This window comes from Chiloscyllium plagiosum, chromosome 6, assembly GCF_004010195.1.
Source record: "Chiloscyllium plagiosum isolate BGI_BamShark_2017 chromosome 6, ASM401019v2, whole genome shotgun sequence".
NCBI classification, from domain to species: domain Eukaryota; kingdom Metazoa; phylum Chordata; class Chondrichthyes; order Orectolobiformes; family Hemiscylliidae; genus Chiloscyllium; species Chiloscyllium plagiosum.
In genome coordinates, this window is record NC_057715.1 from 84,922,794 (window position 1) to 84,944,383 (window position 21,590).

The 21,590-nt window shown below is 37.3% G+C and overlaps 1 protein-coding gene across 3 annotated transcripts in view; it reads right to left on the reverse strand.

Moving 5' to 3' along the window:
- Window positions 1-967: 967 nt before the first annotated feature.
- katnal1 (katanin p60 subunit A-like 1) overlaps window positions 968-21,590 on the reverse strand; it is a 39,217-nt gene continuing 18,594 nt past the window's right edge. For all 3 annotated transcript variants that reach the window (XM_043692034.1, XM_043692036.1, XM_043692035.1), the window contains 9 exons: window positions 18,444-18,607; window positions 17,028-17,193; window positions 13,451-13,578; window positions 13,260-13,365; window positions 8,938-9,096; window positions 7,989-8,115; window positions 5,844-5,978; window positions 5,457-5,583; window positions 968-3,283 (listed from right to left, as the gene is read on the reverse strand). In XM_043692034.1, the coding sequence (XP_043547969.1) occupies window positions 3,085-3,283; window positions 5,457-5,583; window positions 5,844-5,978; window positions 7,989-8,115; window positions 8,938-9,096; window positions 13,260-13,365; window positions 13,451-13,578; window positions 17,028-17,193; window positions 18,444-18,607 (1,311 nt within the window). In that variant the 3' untranslated portion in view covers window positions 968-3,084. The remainder of the gene's footprint in view (window positions 3,284-5,456; window positions 5,584-5,843; window positions 5,979-7,988; window positions 8,116-8,937; window positions 9,097-13,259; window positions 13,366-13,450; window positions 13,579-17,027; window positions 17,194-18,443; window positions 18,608-21,590) is intronic.

A 21,590-nucleotide genomic window follows, 5' to 3' on the forward strand; every position in this document is an offset into this window, starting at 1 on the left:
GCTAAGACTAGTGCCTCAAGAGTTCCTGTAGTAATGTCCCTACCTCGATGCCAGAAGGTTCAGGTTCAATTCTCACCTGCTCCAGAAGTATACCACATCTGAACAGTTTGATAGAAAGTATCTATTACAGTCATATTCCCTGCTTTTTAATACCTATTCCTTCTTTATAGTGAATAGAGACACAAAGTAATTTCAAACCTCATCCACGTCTTCCAACTCCACACAAAAAGCCACTTTGGTCTATTAAGGGCCTTAGTCTTTCCTTAATTATCCTTTTTTCTCTAAAATGTTTATAAAATATCTGTGGAATTTCCTTTTTTTAAAATGCACCAGTGTTTTTCTCATTCTAGCTATAAGTTCTTCCAATTTCTGCTTTAGGTAAATCCCTACAAATCACTTAGAACACTGGTGTCAGCACAGTTCAGGTAAAAACCATCCCATAGCACTTGAGTCTCCTGGACCAAGAGGTATGGGTTCAAGTCCCACCTGCTCCGGAGGTGTGTGTCGACATCTCTGAACAGGTTGATTAGAAAACTAAGTTTAAAAAAAATTCACGAGTCTCAGATTCTCTATCTAATCTCTAACAAGCCATCCAGCTATATCGAACTACTCCAAAGTCTGGGAAAAAAAGGAATGAAACTGAATCTACAAAAGCACTAGAAATGGCAACAGTATGCCTCGCTCTGTTTCCTCTGCAAAATCCTCCTTACTAACACCTGGGGACCTGTGTCAAAGATTGTTCAGATAACATGACATAGCCATTTCTCTCAGAATAAAGTCTTAATGCCTGAGCCCATCATCATGGTTCATATGGCCTGTTCCACTTACAAGGTAGATTCACCACAAGTGGGAATACAGTGGGCAGTATCAGCAAAATGCTATTAATTCAACAATGTAGATTGACTAAACAGACTGATCAGAATTTCCCATTATTTCCAGAGATTTCACAACAACTAAAAAAGAAACTTTATTTAGAATTGTTCCATAACAGCAGGATAAAACATAAATAATATGCAAAAGTAATACAATTGCTCTTACCAAAATAGTACATAACACATTTACAATGACAATATAAAATGACAAAACAACAGGATCCCTTTTTCTATAAAGTCTTTTATTACAAAAAGTGCAAGTACTAAAAGAATACTCATAACTAAACAGTAACACTGAATTAGCGATGCATTCAGCACTATTCAAGAGAGCCAAAACTGACACTTCCTTTTCAGTCTGAATGCTGAAAGAATCAACTAACTTACAGAACATATCAAGTTTTAACTGATACAAGATATTCTGGTCTATTTATCCTTCTTTAACAAACACAGTAAAATAATAGAAAAAATGAAATGCTTCTATAAATACTGATGTTTCAATGCATTCTACTGTACATCCAGAGATGGATTAGTCACAATTAGCTTTCCATATTGCTACCATGTAGACAGACTAACTCAGTAAGGGTTAATAGGACTGTTTACTTCTGCACTAGTATTGCAGCTGCATGACAAGAAAATTTCATTTAAAAATAGTAGTTTGTTTCCTGCTTTATATGTTAGAAATAAATTTAATTCGCACTTATTATATTAAAAGTGTAATGTGATACCTGAATCTGTTCTGGGACTATTCATAAATTAGTAGCGTTGAGGTAAATGATTAACTTATCATAATGATGCATATGAAAGCAAAATTATTAACACAGAAAAGACAACTAAATTGTTCTGAAGATTAAAAACTTGCACAGAAGTAGTGTTATGTGCCTTTATGTTCCTTTTTCAAAGAAAAATAAGTTATACCTTTGGTAAAAGAGTAGCCAAGATTATTTTTTAATCTAGACAGGCAACTGAAAATGGAGATAGGGCTTTGTAGTGGGAGGTAGGACATAAGCAGATAAATATAATAGCATGCTGAATGGCACAGCTAATAACCAAAATATCGAAACTAAAATAAAGCTTTCAAAAGCATAGGATAGATTTGGGTAGAATAGACCATCTTCTCAGCTTTTTGCCAATTTTCCTCTTTATACAAAGTCACATTGCTAAGCAGTTTCTTCTCCTGCTGCTAAGATATGCAATGTGACATTAGGATTTTAGAGCAAATTGATGCTTATATCTCAAGGAGGCTCTGTAATTTGAAATGTGCCATTTTGAATGAATTTTAAAAAGGATTCAAATCATGTAACATTTAAATATCAGCATGCATGTCCTGGGTTCTTAAATAGAATAAAAATTTCATTGGAACAAATCAGATAATCTCGTACCATACTGAAGGTAGGGAAAAATAAAGAATGATAGAAGCTTGTGTCATTTTTCACAGAACTTAAACTCTTCAGAGAAGTATTAATAATTCTGAAAATATATTACTGTCTGTAACCCAATATTTCAAATTATGTCCATGTGCTCAAGAGCCTGATTATAACTTGACTATTACATACAATATTCATCCCAATCAGTAGATATTGAATTTTGCAGTGTTCCTATCAAGCTACTTTTAAAAAAAAAAGTTCCTTAAAAAGTGAAACTTCTTAAAAATTCTCCTAATGGATAAATAGATTGCTATAATTTTGTGAACTATGGTTGTTGAATACATAGCCCATAAAATCTAAGTAGTTAAGCAACATGGTTTATTTCAAATTTGGCAGCTAAACCAAGTAGTTCCATTACTATAATGCACCATATCACTTAACTTTATACATTTCAACTATCTAATAAAGGAATGCTTCTGACAATAAATATAGGAAAGAGAGAGAATGAGATGTATTAAATGTAGCGTTGTTTTATCTTTAAAATACTAAATAATAATCTGACCAACAATACGTACCGGGTGGGGGAATCCTATTTTCTTACTAACAGGTTAATACATCAAATAATTTGAAATGACTTCATCTTTCCCAAATGTGTCAGATTAGTTTAGTAGCGTATTAAAGTGCTTTGCAAGAGTCAAGATTGCTGTAAAGTTGATTCTCAAGGCTCAAATTGATCATGTCTTGTCTTTAAGAACCAAATGTGCAAAAATAATCTTCATATCCTATGACTTTACACAGTACGCATTACTCAAAACCTTCCATTTTATGAAGTATACTACATAAATTAGTTACACTGAACCAAATTCAGCCATCCATGTTGCATACTTTTCAAGATCTGACGCAGAAACTGATTTGGAGATTTTCTTAAGAGACAATTCAAAATCATCCATGGTTACAGGCATTTGCAACTCTTCTTTGGACAAAGCTTTGATTTCTTCTGGAGACAGGCCTTGAATGCGACGTCGCATTGCCATCATGGAAGCATCTCTAAAAGCAATTAAAGCAGTAATTGTAGAAATAAATCTTTAAGTAAGATTTCTATCGTGCATCAGATTCTTTGTTTTAATCCACAATTACACTGTTCATCAGCTTGGATACATCTTTCATTATTGACCTCTTCATGATCAATGAATGTGGTCAAACTAGCCTATAAGGAAGAACAATCTGTGATCTAGTTGTCTGACTACATTCCTAGGAAGTGTCTCAGCCCAGTTCCTACATTAAAATGCAAGGTAACATTAAAGTTAAATTCAAGGGATTTAAGTTTGATTGTTGATGCAGGAATTCATATTGACTTTCAAAATGGAGCACATTTGTGTAAAGATTTGTAACTTGGGTGCCACTTGTTATGGTTGTGGTACATTCGCTGAGCTGGGATGTTGATTTGCAAACATTTCGGCCCGTGTCCAGATGATACCTTTAGAGTTTTGGAGCCTCCTGTGAAGCACTACTGTACTGTTGCTTCTGGAATTTACTTTGTTTCATTTCTGCTGCTTTCAGTGGCCGGTATATTGGGTCCAGGTCTACGTGCTTTTTGATGGAGTCTGTGGTTGTGGTGAAATGGTTAAAAATTATGTCCCAATACATGTGTGAATCTAACCGGAATGGAGGTGTTGCTTAGTCCCGTGTGAATCTTATTACACACCTCCCCGTGTGAATCTTCTTATCTGTATGTAACCAGAATGGAATGTGTTTTTTAGCCTTGCTCTGCTGTTCACATGAATGTTTATATCTGGAAAAGAGTATATCAGCTGGAAAAGTCTCCAGTTCGGGGAGTCTGCTCCGGGGTTACGTTTAACCGCCGAGCGTGGGTTGTTGGCAACCGCTCTACGAGAACTGACGGCTCCCAGTTCCGGTAACATGTAGAGTGAGTATAAGCCAGACCCGTTGGTTGTGGCGACGCTGCGGGGAATAAAATGCCCATATTCTAGCAGACTCGCCTCTTGGTCGTTTGTTCTGTGTCAGACTACTCTCCTACGAACCTGACCTTGAGAATTTTTTAAAACAGTGGTGGAGTGCGATGCTTCTAGAAATTCTCTGGGTGTCCTATGTTTAGCTTGTCCTATGATCATTGTGTCGAATTTGTGGTTCTTGTCATCTGTGTATTACTACTAGAAATAACTGGTCATGGGGTTTCATGGTTCACTGTTCTGTGTTCTTTGCATCATCACATCCAAGAATGGGAGTCAATTGCCGATTTCCTCCTTTCTCGTAAATGATCCCTGTGAGTACGGTGTTGATAGTCTGGTGTGTGTTCTCGATTTCTGATCTCTTAATGATAACAAAAAATGTCGTCTACGTATCTGATCCAGAGTTTGTGTTGGATTTGCGGTAGGGATGTTTGTTCCAATCTTTGCACCACTAAACACCATGGCCAGCTGTGCCTAGTAGCCATACACACAGATGAAAAGGACCACAAATTCAACTGGGACAACACAACGATCAGAGGACAAGAATCATGTAGAATCATACAATCCCTACGTTGTGGAAACTGGTCTTTCAGCCCAACAAGTTCACACCGATTCTCCAAAGAGTAACACACCCAGATCCATTCCCCTAATATTATGTTACATTTACCCCAGACTAATCCACCTAACCCACACATTCCTGAACACTATGGGCAAGTTAGTATGACCAATTCACCTAACCTGCATATTTTTTACTGCAGGAGGAAACCGCAGCACCTGGAGGAAACTCACGCAGACACAGGGAGAACGTGCAAACTCGATACAGACTGTCGCTTGAGGCGAGAATCAAACCCAGGTCCTTGGCACTGAGGCAGTAGTGCTAACCACTAGACCACTGTGCTAAACATAGGATAGCCAGAGAATTTCTAGGAGCATGGCACTCAGCCACCGAAATCATCAACAAGCACATAGACTTAGATCCAATATACCGGCCACTGCAACAAACAACCAGAGCCGACAACAGGAAATAGCAGAAACAGAACCAAATAAATTCCAGAAGGCACAGTACAGTAGCTCTTCACAGGAGGCTCCAAAGCACTGAAGATGTCACCTGGACAGGGAACGAAATGTCTGCAAATCAATTTCTCAACTCAGTGAACATACCCACAACCACAGCATACACTATTGTTTCTAAAGTTTCTAGGCCACCCTTTATACCATCATTTTATCTTAGATGCATTAAAAATCCTTACCTGCAAACATTTGTGATGTCTGCGCCAGAATAACCTTCCATCTTCTCAGCAATAACTGTAACATCAACACCGAGAGCAACATCTACTCCACGGAGATTTATTTTCAGTAGTTCTGCCCTCCCACGTGCTGTTAAAGAAGAGAAAATGACAAGGTAATTCCAGAACATAACTGAAGCAGATTATACTTTTCCTATTTCTTGTCAATAAAGCTCAGGCATTAGCTTTTAAAGATTATAATCTTCAGTTATACATGCACCGATTACAAAATAATCACGAATTTGCCTTAGAAAATAAATTTAATATTTCTCATAATTGAAAATACACTGAACACGTATCTATTCACAAATGACTTCACGTGTGCAATTAATAGCATTCAAGATCTTGTACCTGTGGGCAATGAAATGTATACTCTTTTTTCCAATCTTCTCCTCAAAGCTTCATCTATATCCCATGGGAAATTTGTGGCAGCCAATACCATTACCATTTTGGAGGGATCATCATTATCTGAAGCACCCCCTACACCTGCAATGAAAATATTAAACGTTCTCAACTTAGTGTTACAGAAAAGAATTTTCAACATTTTTCTCATCACAAAATACAGCAAGCATCAATTTAAACTAAGCTAGCCATATGTATCAAATAGTTTAGGTTTTTCTTTGGTCAGAGCAAAAATAAGTGTGCATGTTTAATAGATCGGTTTTAATGTACATAAAGACCCTTTCCAAGTAACTGCACTCAACAATAGTTGATGACCTTTCAATGCTAGGTTAATCAATAAATCAGGTGTTAATGTAGAGGAGTGGGGAAAAGAAAATTCCATGGCTTGCAGTTGCTCTGTCATAATGCTTATTTTGTTGCACACCAACTCAATTTCTAAGTAATGAATCCACTGCCTTTCTCCCTTCACTTTTAAGGCAATCAAAAATTGCAAATGTTGCAACTCTGAATAAATTTACTTTGACAAGCACCAGCACAGAAAAGACTCTTAAAGCCAAGACTGGATGATGTCAAGTGCAAACCTTGCCCAACTTATGTTATTTATTAAGTAATTTAAGACCACAAGACACAGGAGCAGATTTAAGCCAATCAGCCAATCAAGTCTGTACTACTATTCAATGATTCATGGCTGATCTGATAATCTCCACTTCCAGTTTCTTGACTTTTCCCAAAGATCCTCTATTCCCTTGCTAAAGCCAGATCTCAGTCTTCAATAATGACCTGCAGCTATAACCACCTGCAGCAAAGAATTCCATAGATTCACCATACACAGAAGAACTTCCTCCTCCTGTCTTAAATTGGCAACCTCTGATTGTGTCATCTAGCCCTAGACATTCCCACAGGGAAAAGAAATCTTTCTGCATATACCTTGTCAAGGTCCTAAGAATCATATATGTTTCAAAAAGATCAAATTTCTTTCTAAACTTCAATGCGTACAAGCAAAACTGCTCAACCTAAGAAAATCCCTCTATATTTGGAATCAGCCCAGTGAACCTTCTCTGGATTGCCTTCAATGAAGTATATCTTTCCTTAGATAATGGGATCAGAATTGTTCACAGTATTCCAACTGTGGTCTAACTAGTGCCCAATATATGTTTTTAGGGAGACCTATGCACTATTCCCTTTAAAAAAGAGAGACTAACAGCCCATTTGTCTTCCCTATTACCCACTGGAGTCATTTGGTATATTTTTCCTGAATTATGCAAAGAGACTCCAAATTGCTTTGTACTGTAGTTTCTAATTTTTTTCTCTATTTAAATAATCAGTTCCTCTTATCCTTCCTGCCAAAATGCATAACCTCACATTTTTCCACATTGTACTACATCTGCCAAGTTTATACCTACTTATTTAACTCTGCAGAGGAGAATACATCAGTTAATGACAGCTGATAGTTAATTGTCACATTAACCATAAATTTTAAAGGAGGCAGGTTGATTGATTTATTAAAGGCAGAACCCAGAGAAGTGTACCACATAAATGATTGTTACCTATTTTGCCGAGTAAAACTGGTACAGGTCCACTTCTTATGGTAATGTCTTGACCAGGGTCAACCAGCCTGGTTAAAATTTATGCAATGCTTGGCAACAAAACAATCAGTTATCAATTTTCGTGGAAATGCCTCTACAAATTAGAGTCTACTTGCTAAACAATGAGCACTCCTCTCCTAAAGTATAAATATTGTTGTTATCCTTTTTTGGGCACTTCTTACAAAAGGCTCTGATGAATGCATGACAAAAAGCTTCAATGAAATGTGTCTGTTTTACAATACACTAGTTCACTACGACCAAACGTCTATAAACAATGAAACAAATAATATACTCAAAATATTTGCATTGCAATTTTGTTTCAGCTCTATCCAGTGAACAAGACCAGTAGTAAAATTACTAAAGTCAGAGAGAAAAAAAAATCAAGCATACAGACAGGCTTATCTGAGTGGAGCTACTTCAGAAGATTGAAGGTGTGGTAATTATACTTAATTTTTTTTTATTTATGTGCAGTTCATTTACCAATGCCTTTAACAGACAGGAAACGTACCATCCATCTGAATGAGTAGCTCTGACTTGACTCGACGGCTGGCTTCATGCTCATCAGATGTACCCCTACGACTACAGATTGAATCAATTTCATCTATAAATATAGTTGTGGGAGCATAAAATCGGGCCTGGGGGGGGGGGTGGAGAGAAACAATATCTTTAATATCCACTTTAATAGGTTTATATATCAACCAAAGAACACCACTTCCTGATAATACAAACAATATAATCTAGCATTCCCTCGTTACAAATGAGAATAAAACTAAATCCATACGCAACCTAAATAAATGGGCCGAACTGTACATACTCTAAGTAATCTTCTAACATTTATAACACACCACTTATGCAAATGGCCTAATTAGAATGTTTAATTAGACACATTATTTAGGCTATGTTTAATTCAGTTTTGTTTTCAAATTCCACTCATTCCCAATTTATCACTGAGCTGTTTATGATCAGTACTTTCCATTAAGATAATAGTTGGTCAAAGCTATGGGATATCATATGGTAATGCTGGTCTTTTACATGGACTTTGTGGAGTGTATAAATTACAAAACTTTGTTTTCAGTACAGAATGAGAGTCAACCCAAACAAAGTAAAACAGATTTGTAGTAGCATTGAACTAACTATTTACAAACAAATAGGACAACCTTACACAATGAGAATCCTGCATCCAAAATCATGATGAAAAATGCAATGTTACCTTTTGGGTTCTATATTAATTTTCACATACAAATCATAGCAATGTGGATAGACCTGGCCTTACATTTTCATGTTTGGGACTGGAAGGACAACTGTCGAGGTGGCAGGGGTAGTAGAGAATAGAATTAAGTCATGTGACTAACCCTGCTTTTCTCGAAATTACAAATATTTCTTTTCACATCAAATTTGTTCTTTACGTATATAACATCAAGAAACCAAATAGAAAATACATAAGCAATTTTACTTACCATTTCAAATAACAAACGAACCAATTTTTCGGACTCTCCCCTGTACTTTGAAGTTAATGTAGAAGAGGACACATTAAAGAAAGTTGTTCCACACTCTGTAGCCACAGCCTTAGCTAGCATGGTTTTGCCAGTGCCTGGTGGTCCAACCATTAAGACACCCTGGAATATGAAAAGTATTAGTAGAATTTCACTTCAAATTCTATTCCAAATTTAAAGAATATTCAGAATAGCAAAGTTCTCCTCTAGCTCATTGCACTCTTGAATGGGAGACAAGCTCTAAATAATGTCAGAATTTTGTAAATCTAGATTCCTTCTTTGTTGAAGTTGTATATAAACAATTTATGTACATCAGTCTTTGCCCTTCAACTCTTGGGAGGTTTAAGTCATGGGAACATTATTCCTTGAAAGTCATACTGCCAAGATGATCATTTCTCAATCCAGCTTATCACCTTTACTGGCTTGTCCAGAGGGACTAGCATCTCCAAGCAACAGCAAGAACAGACAAATGCAAGAGCATAATCTTTGAAGCAAAGTAGGTCACAAAGCGATATGAAGGACTTCACATGAAGCAATTATACAAAAGAAATCCAGTCTTTCGCATCAACCTTCTTCCTGTACAATCTTTAAAATCTACAGGCTGCAAGATGGTATTCCATGCAGCTACTGAAGAAACCTGAAGTTTTGCCCAGTCCAGCACCTGCTTCACTATCAGTAAGGGAACCGACAAGTAGTTATTAGACCCATCAGTAATATAAGCAAGGGATCCAACATTGGGATTTGGTAGCCCCAGTACTAAGTTAGTGTCATACTGTCGTAAACAAAAAAAGTGGAATGTTACCAACTGATTTCTACGCCAAGGACAAAGATCGTTAGACTACGTAAATAACCAGCAAGTATAACAGCAAATGTCATTTTTAACAGAGAAACATAAAAAACATGAACAGTGTAGGCTAATCAGCATTTATGGCCAGCTCTGCCATTCCATATTCAACTCGGTGCCCGGTTTCCATTTTCTCCCACCCCATAGTCACTGATTTGGAGATGCCGGTGTTGGACTGGGGTGTACGAAGTTAAAAATCACACAACACCAGGTTATAGTCCAACAGGTTTAATTGGAAGCACTAGCTTTCGGAGCGCTGCGCCTTCATCAGATGGTTGTGGAGTATAAGATTGTAAGACACAGAATTTATAGCAAAGACTTACAGTGTGATGTAACTGAAATTATATATTGAAAAGACCTGGATTGTTTGTTGTGTGTCTCAATTTTTTAAATTACCATGTTGGTTTCAGTTCTTTCATATGTAAATTGCAAAACCTTTTTTAAGTTACATTCTCAAGTGAACTTAACAATTGGTGTCATGTCAGCCCAGATAATGCATTGAAATGTGAGCTGACCTATGTGAGACTATCTGTGCCACAATGGTCAGACTGATTCTAATCTAAACAAAAAGATTTGAAGAATCTAACATGGATTCACATTGAGTATCACACAGGGCAGCTCACACCTGACATGCATTATCTGGGCCGACATGACACCAATTGTTAAAGTTCACTTGAGAATGTAACTTTTAAAAAAAGTTTTGCAATTTGCGTAAGAAAGAACTGAAACCAACGTGGTAATTAAAAAAAAATGAGAGACTTAACAAACAATCCAGGTCTTTTTCAATGTATAATTTCAGTTTCATCACACTATAAACTTTTACTATAAATTGTGTCTTATGATCTTATACTCCACAACCACCTGATGAAGGAGCAGTGCTCCGAAGCTAATGCTTCCAAATAAACCTGTTGGACTGCTGTTGTGTGATTTTTAACTTTGTATACCCACTGATGCCTTTAATAGTGAGAACTATATCCAACTCCTTTTTGAAACCATTCAATGTTTTGGCCTCAACTGCATTTTGTGGCAGTGAATTCCATGGGCTCACTATTCTGAAGCAATTTCTCCCCATCGGAGTCCTAAATGGCCTTAACCTTAAAACTGCGACCCTTGATTCTGGACATCAGGAGTATCTTTCCTCCGCTTAACCTGTCTACTAGTCTTGCTAGAATTGATAGGTTTCTACAAGATTCCTCATTTTCCTTCCTCAGGTAAGGAGACCAAAACTGCTCTCAATACTATAGGTGTGGTCTCACCAAGGCAGTGCAAGGCCTACTGCTATTGCACTCTAAATTTCTCACTATAAAGGCCATCATAACATTTGCCTTCTGCACTGCCTGATACACCATGCTTCCTCAGTGACTGGTGTATGAGGGCACCAAGGTCTCATTACATCTTCCCACTTTCTCAATCTAATTGTCATTTAGATAACAATCTGCACTCCCATTCAAGATGTAGGCTGGCTCAGTGGATGACATTCTCATTTTTAAATCAGACATTGAGTGTTAAAGACCTACTCCAGGACTCAAATACAAAAACTTTGGTTGACACTCTACTGCTTAACAAGTGCACAAGTGGAAATGTTATCCTTGTACTAAATGTTAAACCAAAGTTCCTTCTGCCCTCTCAACTGAACATAATAAATCCAGGCACTATTTCAAAGTAGAGCAGGTAAGCTAAACTTTGTTTCCACTAAGCATCCCTCAATTAATGTCACAAGAAAATGCTTACCTTGTTCTTATCATATTACTGTCCAGAGGAGCTTGCTAGGCCCAACTTGGCTATGTTTCCTACATTACAGCAATAACAACACTTCAAAAGTACTCAATTGGCCGTAAAGTGCTTTGTGGCATTTGAAGAACTTTTAAATCTCAATATAAAATGGAAGCGTCTCTTTTTTCTCATCCCACATATAGTAGCAAAACTAGGAAGTTTATTCTGCAAAAGGTATGTGGAATTTTCTCACCCAAAAGGCTGTGGGTGCTCATTCAACAAAAATTTTGAAGACTGAGAATTTCATTCTGCAAGAGTATCAAGGGGTTTAGAATAAAGACAGGTCAATCAAAAAAGTTATTAGCACAAACTAATTGAATGGCGGACCAAGCTTTTGAATTGCCTATACCTTTTCCCGAGGATTAATCTTAACAGAAGGAATAAAGAAAACTGTAAAATGACATGACATTGACAAAAGAATTTGCAGTTTTTAAAAAGTTATCTCCAAAAACAAGAAAACAATTAAATACATCAGTAGATTCTGAAAAACAAGTCTGTTCAAAACACTGCTTATTTGTATCTAAAATATAAAAATAACAAATATTGATTCAAATAAAATAGTTACAGCACACTATATATTATAAATATAATTTTATACATGAATTCCACAAGAGAATACATCTAATAACTCATTTTTTAAGTGGCAACAGGAGTACCAGAATTATTTCTAAAATAATTATGTACTCCAAGTTTCAGTGGCAAGATTATGTTTTATTTAATTCATTCATGCGATGTGAGCATCACTGGCTGGGTCAACATTTATTACCCATCCTCAGCTGCGTTCTTGGTGAGCTGCCTTTTTAACTGTAATACTTCATTTGCTATGGTTGACTAACAATGCCATTACGGAGGGAGTTTCAGGATTTTGACCCAGCTACACTGAAGAAATAATAATATACCTCCAAAGTCAGAATAATGAGTAGATTACAGCAGGGGCTTTCAGGTGGAAGACAGCTGGGCCTAGAACCCTGAGGAACTCCTGTAGCAATGTTCCCCTGGAGCTGGGATGACTGACTCCCAACAACCATAATCATCTCCTTATGTGCCAGATATGATTCCAACCAGCAGAGAATTAACCCCCCCATTTCCACTGACTCCAGTTTTGCTAAAGACATTTTGTACAAAACAAGAAAATAATGCAAAACCTTCATAAATCTTTGGCTAGGCCTTAGCTGGAACAATGTGCACAATTCTGAACACTTGAAAAAGAATGTCATGGCCTCATGGCGGAGACAAAACTTATCCCAGAGAGCTAATTTCCTTTAAATCCTGATATGTGGAGAGACTGGAGAAGTTGAGATTCTCCTTTTCTGAAGGTTAAACAGAGGGACAGCTAATAGAAAAATTCAAAGTGGAGAGGTTTACACAGAGCAGGTATAGAGAAACTATTTCCTTTGCCAAAAGGCTAAGCACCCAGTTCTCAAATTTAAAATAATTGGCAAAATAAAATGTGATGAGAAAGGAGCAAAAATGCAAACATACAGAGTTAAGATCTGGAACACAACATCTGAAAATATGGTGGAATCAGATTCCATGGGAATTTTAAAAAGACAACGTGTTCTTGAAGATTTGTTAAGTGTCAGGGAAAAATGGAAGTGTAGGTCACATGTCTGTTTGTGCTACAAAATATAATAATTCTATAAAAATCTCAACAGAAACTAATTCCTACCTTCCAGGGTCGCCTTATTCCTTTGAAGAAGTCAGGCATCCACATTGGTAGCACAACAGCTTCTCTTAAAAGTCTCTTGGCATCTTCTAAATCAGCTATATCATCCCTGAACAAAAAATGAACATGCTAGGTTTTGCACCCGTGACCAAAGCCAGAGTATTTTTAAAACTCCAGTATTAAAATTATAATACCAATGGACATTGGGATTCCTGGAAATAATATCTCTCTCCAGAACATCAACCAAGTCCTTATCATAACCAGTTCCATCAAATTTTTTCCCATCTCCATCTCCTGATGCTTCCTGCAGGTTCCTTCTGCTCTATAATCAAGTTAACAAGAGATCATAATTAATATTTTATCATTACTATACATCAATGCACAAAAAGAAAGTAAATTTTCAAAGCACATATCAGGAGGCAGATACAGATTCATTCAAGACCTATTCTTTGAGCATGAGAGTCAACGTTTCAAGCATGAGCTCTTCATCAATGTGATTCCTGATGAAGAGCTCATGCTCAAATTGTCAATTCCCCTGCTCTTGGATGCTGCCTGACCAACCGTGCATTTCCAGCACAACACTTTTCAACTCTGACCTCCAGCATCTGCAGTCTTAACTTTCTCCCATTCTTTGAACATGCAAATGGTGAGCATCAAAACAGAGTTAAAAATCACACCACACCAGGTTATAGTCCAACAGGTTTAATTGGAAGCACACTAGCTTTCAGAGCGTCGCTCCTTCATCAGTTGGTTATCACAACCAGCTGATGAAGAAGCAACACTCCGAAAGCTAGTGTGCTTCCAATTAAACCTGTTGGACTATAACCTTGTGTGGTGTGATTTTTAACTTCGTACACCCCAGTCCAACATTGTCATCTCTAAATCAGCAAAACATAATTGGTGAAATGCAGCTATTGGACACTTAGAAAGGCAGAAGACAGATATATGAATGCTGTCCAAGATTAAGAATGGAGTATTTAACTACTTTTACTTAAAGAAAATAATTCGATATTGTACAATATTTTAATATTTGGTTCCCACTAATAAAATAGTCAAAATTAATTGACTAGATATTCCTGTGCTAATAACAGTAAAGTTGGTGATATTTAGCACAGCTGTACAGGTGAGGCACAGAGAAAGTTTTAGGTACACTGTAGTATGTACATATTCAAACAGCAGTAGACCATCTGCACTGCCCACAGGATTTCAATACTGTATTCACTGACCTCACAGTTAACAGATAAGAAATAGCAGCAGCAATAGTTTGGCCTGATCGCCTGCTTGAAACAAAGTATGTTCATTACAACGTGTAGTGCCTTCAAAATCTCTTCATGACTGAAAAATCCAAGCTATCAAGGGCACAAATACTAAAACATATTACAGTTTCTAAATTGTGGGAAGGATCTCACTTTTTAAAACAATTTAAAGTCTCTTTTAAAACATCCATGATCCATAGATATATAAATGATTTTTAATATGATTCGCTTGGCTTTATTAAAATTAATTAAGATGATTCTGCTAACCTAATCGTTTGCTTCAATTACTTTTTAACATGAATTTACACTGTAGTTTAATTTGGACAGATTCTGAATATTCATCTATTCACTATCCTTCCCAACCTGTATCCTTTCTAATTTCTTCAGATTTAGTGAATACTGCACAGCCATGCTGAAACTGGAGTGAAATTTACAAACTACACCTCCACTTCAGACTTTATTTTGTGATCAATGGTGCATGTCATTGCTTCGTTGCTAATCACCAAATTCAGACCAAAATCATTACTGAATATGAAATTCTGCTGCTGCAACACTGCTAAAGAAGCCACTTCTAGAGAGCAGTCATGTTTACTTTGTCTAGTTTTATATTTTGAAGTCATTGCACCATTTTAATTTTAGGCAGAACACTTACTGCTTGAAAAATACAGTTGGGAAAAAAAGCAATAAAACGAATGTTAATTATCAACGGTCCTTAAAATCTTCATTCACCTGCTCAGTGAAATACAATTTTATTTTTCAAAATTTAAAAAGGATCCTTATGGAATTTATTTCTTCATTACAATTAGAATCAATTGATCCTTCTGGTGCTTCAGAGTTACACTATTTGTTTGCATAAAAACAATATCAATAAAAAATTCAAAATAAATAATGTGAATTTGTTTCATTGCCACATGTAGGTTGAAAATTGAAACTGATAAATCAAACATATTGAGTTTCCTACACCTCATGGCAAAACCAGATTTAAATGATTACAATTTACAACATACCAGATTACCTCACTGAGGATTTGGAAGGGGAAAGAAACAAATCTGATGTAGCTAGCCACATTCCTCAGATGATGAAGCAGTCCATGCCTATACGGTGAAAGACCTCAACAACATTCAGGTTTGGCCTGACAAGTTACAAGGCCTCCTTCAGCAGTCCCTTGGGACAGATAATTAGTTATTCCACTCCCATCCAAAGGGTTTTATAGATTGCACAATGGATTTAAACAATCAGAAACTCTGAAATACACTTGTTGTGTTTGAAGGATTGGGTAGAAAGGTTGCTTGGAGATTTGCACACTTCCTCCAAAGCCTTTGCACATTCTAGTGAAATCTTTTGATGTGTTGGTGCCTTTCTGGATGAACATTCACATTTCAGTCAATCACAGGCTATGGATTCCCATGAGTAAGTATGAATATACAACATTTTCAAGAATGCTTTGAGACTATCCCCAAAGCAATTCTGTTATCCTCCTGAGAATTTTATGTCCTCAGTGAGTCTAATTACAACAGTTGTATCTGGTGCAATACAAATGACTTGTTCTGCCCAGAAGAGCTCATTTTTTTATTGATTAGCATCTACACGCTGTGCAAGTTGACTTGGCAGAGCACACTGCTGTTAGAACACCTTTCTTGACAAACAAATGGAAGGATCTTGTGAAAGCACTACTAATGGTATCTCCAATGCTTTGAGGTACCGACTGTAGATTGTCTAAATCTTTGCCCAGTAAACTTAGTGTCAGTTTTGAAATCTATGTCCTCAATCATGCTTTTCCTCACTAGGCCAAAGACCAAGCAGAAGACAATTATGAATCTGTATATGTCACAATCTGCTTTGGAATTTGCACTGATACCCAAGCCTGCTTACTCTGAGTTTGTGACAAAAGTTAAAGAAGAATTCAAAATACTCAGTGCCCAACTGATCTGTCTGTTAGACTCAGGCTAACAAATCTGGATTCAGGGTACACCTTTTGCTTCTTTCAAGTGTTTCTGATGTAATTTCTGCATCCTATTGAATACATAAGGCAGTTGGCACACTAATTACTCTGTTTCTCTAGTCACTGGTTACAGGCAATGGCTGAGAGGAAATGGTAAAAGGGAATAGTTGATGATCTTTGTTAGTTCGCTGCAGATTGCACAAGAGAACAAGACCAATCTTGACTCTTTGCAGTCTGGAAGTTTTCTGCTCCTGTGCTGTTCCCACAGTAGCTGGTCAGGTGGACAGCCAGAGAGGTGCTGTCATGCTGCAGACTACGGGTCTTAATGAAAAGACCAATTAAACAGTTTCTCTGGACAAATCTTGTCCTGAACATACACCCAGGCAGAAAGAAAAATGAAAACAATCATAAACATAATAAAAATAACACAAAGTACGTGGTTTGAAAGAGGCACACAATTTGATGATTTCAACATCTAAAAACTTATAGATGATAACTGGTCATCCTATGAGCAAAAACAATTGTCAACAAGTTTCATAATTGCACAATTAACAAGCAGCACCAAAATTATACCTTGTCCTCTTTCCCTCTTGTTTTGGAATCACCGCTATGCTTGCTGCTAGATTTTTCAGCTCTACCAGCCTGCTGACCTCGACCCACAAGACCTCTTGCCTGGACAACAGGTGACTCTTTCCGTGCAGGTTTAACCTCACGATTCTGCCGCTTCATCAAAGGAGCTCTGTGAAATTCAACACGACACTGTGTTAAGCAGTATTCATGTGTGCCTGTCAAATGATGTCCAGAAAGTAAGCCATTACTGATAATACACCAACTCAGCTATCCAAAAGGAAGTATATTCAGGACTTGGGGGTGACCAGTGTAATGCCTGTAGTCAGTACATGGACCTCAGGTGTTTATAATCCATATCATTGTCTTAGATGAGAGGGGGAAATAGCTCTTGAGGTGAAGTGGTATTGCTCCTACGTCTCAGCCAGGAGGCCCGGATTCAAATTCCACTTGCTCCAGAAGTAAGAACATCCCTGAACTGGTTGATTTAAAAAGAATAGATGAGGAGGGGGAACTATTCAGTTTTGTGTAAGAGCACTTCTGGAAATAGAACAAAAGAAACTAAATAGACGAGAGGAAGAAGGGCTCTGGTACAGTAGTGGCAGTCGCCCTTCCTCTGGGCCAGGAAGCCTGGGTTCAAGTCCACGGAGAGTTATTATGGTGCAAGGTCAAGATGCTTCAGACGAGATTGAGAAGACCTCCATCAGGAACTGAACCCACGTAGATGACATCATGCTGCGTTGCAAACCAGCTGTCCTGGCAACGAGCTCCCAGATGCATTATATAGGGAAGAGTAAAATTATATAACTTGGAAAGCAGCATACCTTTCAGTAAATAGTGGTATGCAGGGGGAGTTTACAAGCCAATGAATCAAGTTTCTAATTAATGCTGCAAGCTTGTATTCCTGGCTAGAATATTTAGAACTAAAGGTCATAGTCTCACAAAAAGGGGATCAGTAATTAGAATTTGATGACATTAAACTCCATTTGAGTGACCATTGTTTATAATTGTCGAACCTAAAGGATACTGCATGCTTAGAGGATACTTTAGAACGAGATCAATAAATATTTGGGTGAAAGGGGAATAGTGGAAAATGGGATGGAGTGGGACACTGGAGTTGACATAGCTCAGGTGTGATCAAGGTGCAGCAACCTTGCTGGATGGTGTGATCTACTGCAGCTGCAATTTCTTATACAATTTGAACAATATTAACCACAGACTACTTTTTGGCCTTACAACATTGACTTTGTTACTCCCCACCTCTTCACATCCCCTTAATCTCAACCCTTTATATAAAAATTTTTTCGAACATTGACATTGGATATAGATTTTTTTTTAAAAGGAGTCTTAACTACTAAAGAAAATTCATACCCAAAACTCAATTTTACTAAACTAACATTCAGTGTTGCTAATTTTACACACCGGTGTTCAACAGGAATAGGTGGTGGCCAAACACTGGGATCTCTGGAAGATTCATCTTGCTGAGGTACAGAGAAATCAGTTGGAGGTTTCTCTACTCTAAAGCTTTCCAAAGTGTTAACAATACTTTTGACCTGCTCATATTCTTCGACTAAGTCTTGACGCACCTGGAAAATAAACAACAGCAATAGTCTTTTATTATTCCTGAAACAGAATATTTTTAAGTCCCATTTTAACCTGCTTACACACTAGATTTTCTAGGTGTACTTGGCAATGATCTGGGTGCATTCAAATTGGCAAGGATATCCTCAAGAGAGAATTCATTAAATATGTTAGACATTGTTTCTTGGAGCAATATTGTTTCTTGGAGCAATCAGAGAGGAAGCTCCTCTAAATCAGTTGGAGGGCAAGAAACTTGAGTCCATATTAGTGTTCAGGACTTAAATAAAGGTCATTACATCGGCAGCAAGACAGATCTGATCATCCAGTACCAGCGGGAAGACTAAAAGGCAAGACAGTTAATGAGCAGTTGCATAAGGACATACTCAATTGCTCCCAACTAAAATATATTCCAGAAAGGAAGATAGTTTTTTTTGGCAGGGGGCAGAATAAATTACCATGGCTAAGCAAAGAACTTGAAGATAATATAAAGACAAAAATCAGGGCATACCATAGTGCAAATGCAAATGACATGATGGAAGATTGAGAAATGTTTAAAGTTCAAAAGGTTAATAAAAAAAGTAATTAAAAGCAAAGGCAAATTATAATAGAAAAGCAGGGCAAAGTAGAAAACAGAATAGCAACAGTTTCTATAAGTATATAAAAAGAAATTGTAGCTGAAGTAAATATTGGTCTCTCGGAGAATGAGACTAGGGAGTTGATAATAGGGAACACGGATATAGCTGTCACAAAATCATTATTTTGCTTCAGTTTTCCCAAAATTAACAGGTAATGCAGTGGTTAAAGGAAGGGAGGAACTTAAAACAATTACTACCACTAGAAAAAAAAGAACTGCACAAACTATAGAATTGAAAACAGATAAATTATCAGAGCCTCATGATTATATCCTAGGGTCCTAAGGAAAGTGATATCCACTGATTATAAGAATCCAAAATTCCCTGGACACAGAAAAGGTTTCAGTGGATTGGAAACATGTTAATATAACATCCTTATTCACAAAGGGTGGGGGGAGCAGAAAGTAAGAAACTGCAGACCAGTTAGTCAAACATGAGTCATATGAAAATTGTTAGAATCCATAATTAAGGAAATAAAACAGGACATTTTGAAGTCAAACTACAACCAGAGTCAGTATGGTTTTATGAACAGTAAATTACAGAATCCCTACAGTGTGGAAGCAGCCATTCTACCCATCGTTTCCACACTGATCCTCCAAAGAACATTTTACCTAGATACACCCCCTCTACTCTCCCTCTATAAACCTGCATTTGCCATGGCTAATCCACCTAGCCTGCACACCCTGGACATTATGGGCAATTTAGCACTGCCAATCCACCTAACCTGTGGGAGGAAATCCACATAGACATAGGAGAATGTACAAACTCCACACAGACGGAGGGTAAAGTTGAACCCAGGTCCCTGGCGCTGAGGCAACAGTGCTAACCACTGAGCCACTATTCCAACCAATATTTTGAAGATGTAACAAGCAATTGATATCCTGTAGATGCAGCATATCTGGGCTTCCAGAAGGCATTTAATAAGGTGAAGCACTAAAGTTTAGTGTACAAGGTAAGATCACATGGGGTTACGGATAATTCATTAACTTTGATAGAGAACTTGTTAGCCACCAGAAAACAGAGTTAAGATAAATGGGTCTTTTTCTGGTTGTCAAGACGTAGCTAGTCCAGTGCCACAGGGTTTGGTCCTTGGACCCCAAACATCTAAAATCAATATTAATGACTTGGACTTAGTGACACAAAGTACTATAGCCAAATTTACAGATGACATTAAAATAGCTCGGAAAGTAAGCTCTAATGAAGAAATAAATTTACAAATGGATACACAGGTGGGCCGAAGGGCCTGTTTCTACACTGTAATGTAATCTAATCTACTATAGCCAAATTTACAGATGACATTAAAATAGCTCGGAAAGTAAGCTCTAATGAAGAAATAAATTTACAAATGGATACACAGGTACATTAAGTGAATGAGCCCAAATTTAGTAAATGAAATTTTATGTCAGTAAGTGAGAGTTCATTCAGTTTGGTCAGAAGAATAGAAAGACTGGGTAATCCAAGATGGAGGATGGGAAAAATTTCTGGCTGTAACAGCTGCTCCTTTTTTGAGGTATTTTAGGTGTTGGAGGTGGTGATTTCCTCGAATTCCAGGAGCAGCAATTATGGTTTCATATGCTGTTGCATTGTTTTGGAACTTTGGAAAAAAAAAGTGAAAACAACAGCAGTTTTAAAAGGAAGAACAGAAAGGAAGCACATGGTGAGGACAGTGCAGGAGAGAGAGAACCTGCACAGTTACTGCCTTTGCTGTTTTGAATTCATGTATCGCTGGACATCGGGGTGCATCTGGGAAAATTAACAAACAGTGAAATTCACAACTAATCTTGGAGGAACCTGTTTGGGCGAAGTTCACAGCACAAAATCAGATAAGTTAATCGTTGTTTTAAGTGTGTCCAATAAAAAGGCTGCAGTAGTGAGTAGAGTGGGTTCTTTCTTGATTATGTGTTTTTGGAGATATGTCTTCTCATTAAACTTAAAATATAAGCCATAACTATTAATTTAACCTGGGGCAATATTTTGCAGAGGAATAAGACAGTTATTTTCTGGGTCTGTAGATTGTGAAGGAGCAAAAATGGCCTTCAGTACAGTACAGTGATATGTACTTCTTGTCAGATGTGAGCGTTTAAAGAGAGATTAGTGCAGATTATATCTGCCATAAAAGCTGTTGGATGCGAATTTTATCAGACCGAACGAGAGACAGTTAGAAGTAATGAGGAATTTGATAGATGGCAGTAAAAGGAAGGTGGGGGGGGGGGGGGGGGGAGTCTCAGATACAGTCACAAAGATGGGTTAGCTCCAGGAAAGGTAAGAGAGGTAGGCACCCTAGAGAAGGAGTCTTTTGTGGATATACCCATTTCAAACAGGTATGCTGCTTTGGAAAATGTTGGGGTGATGGATT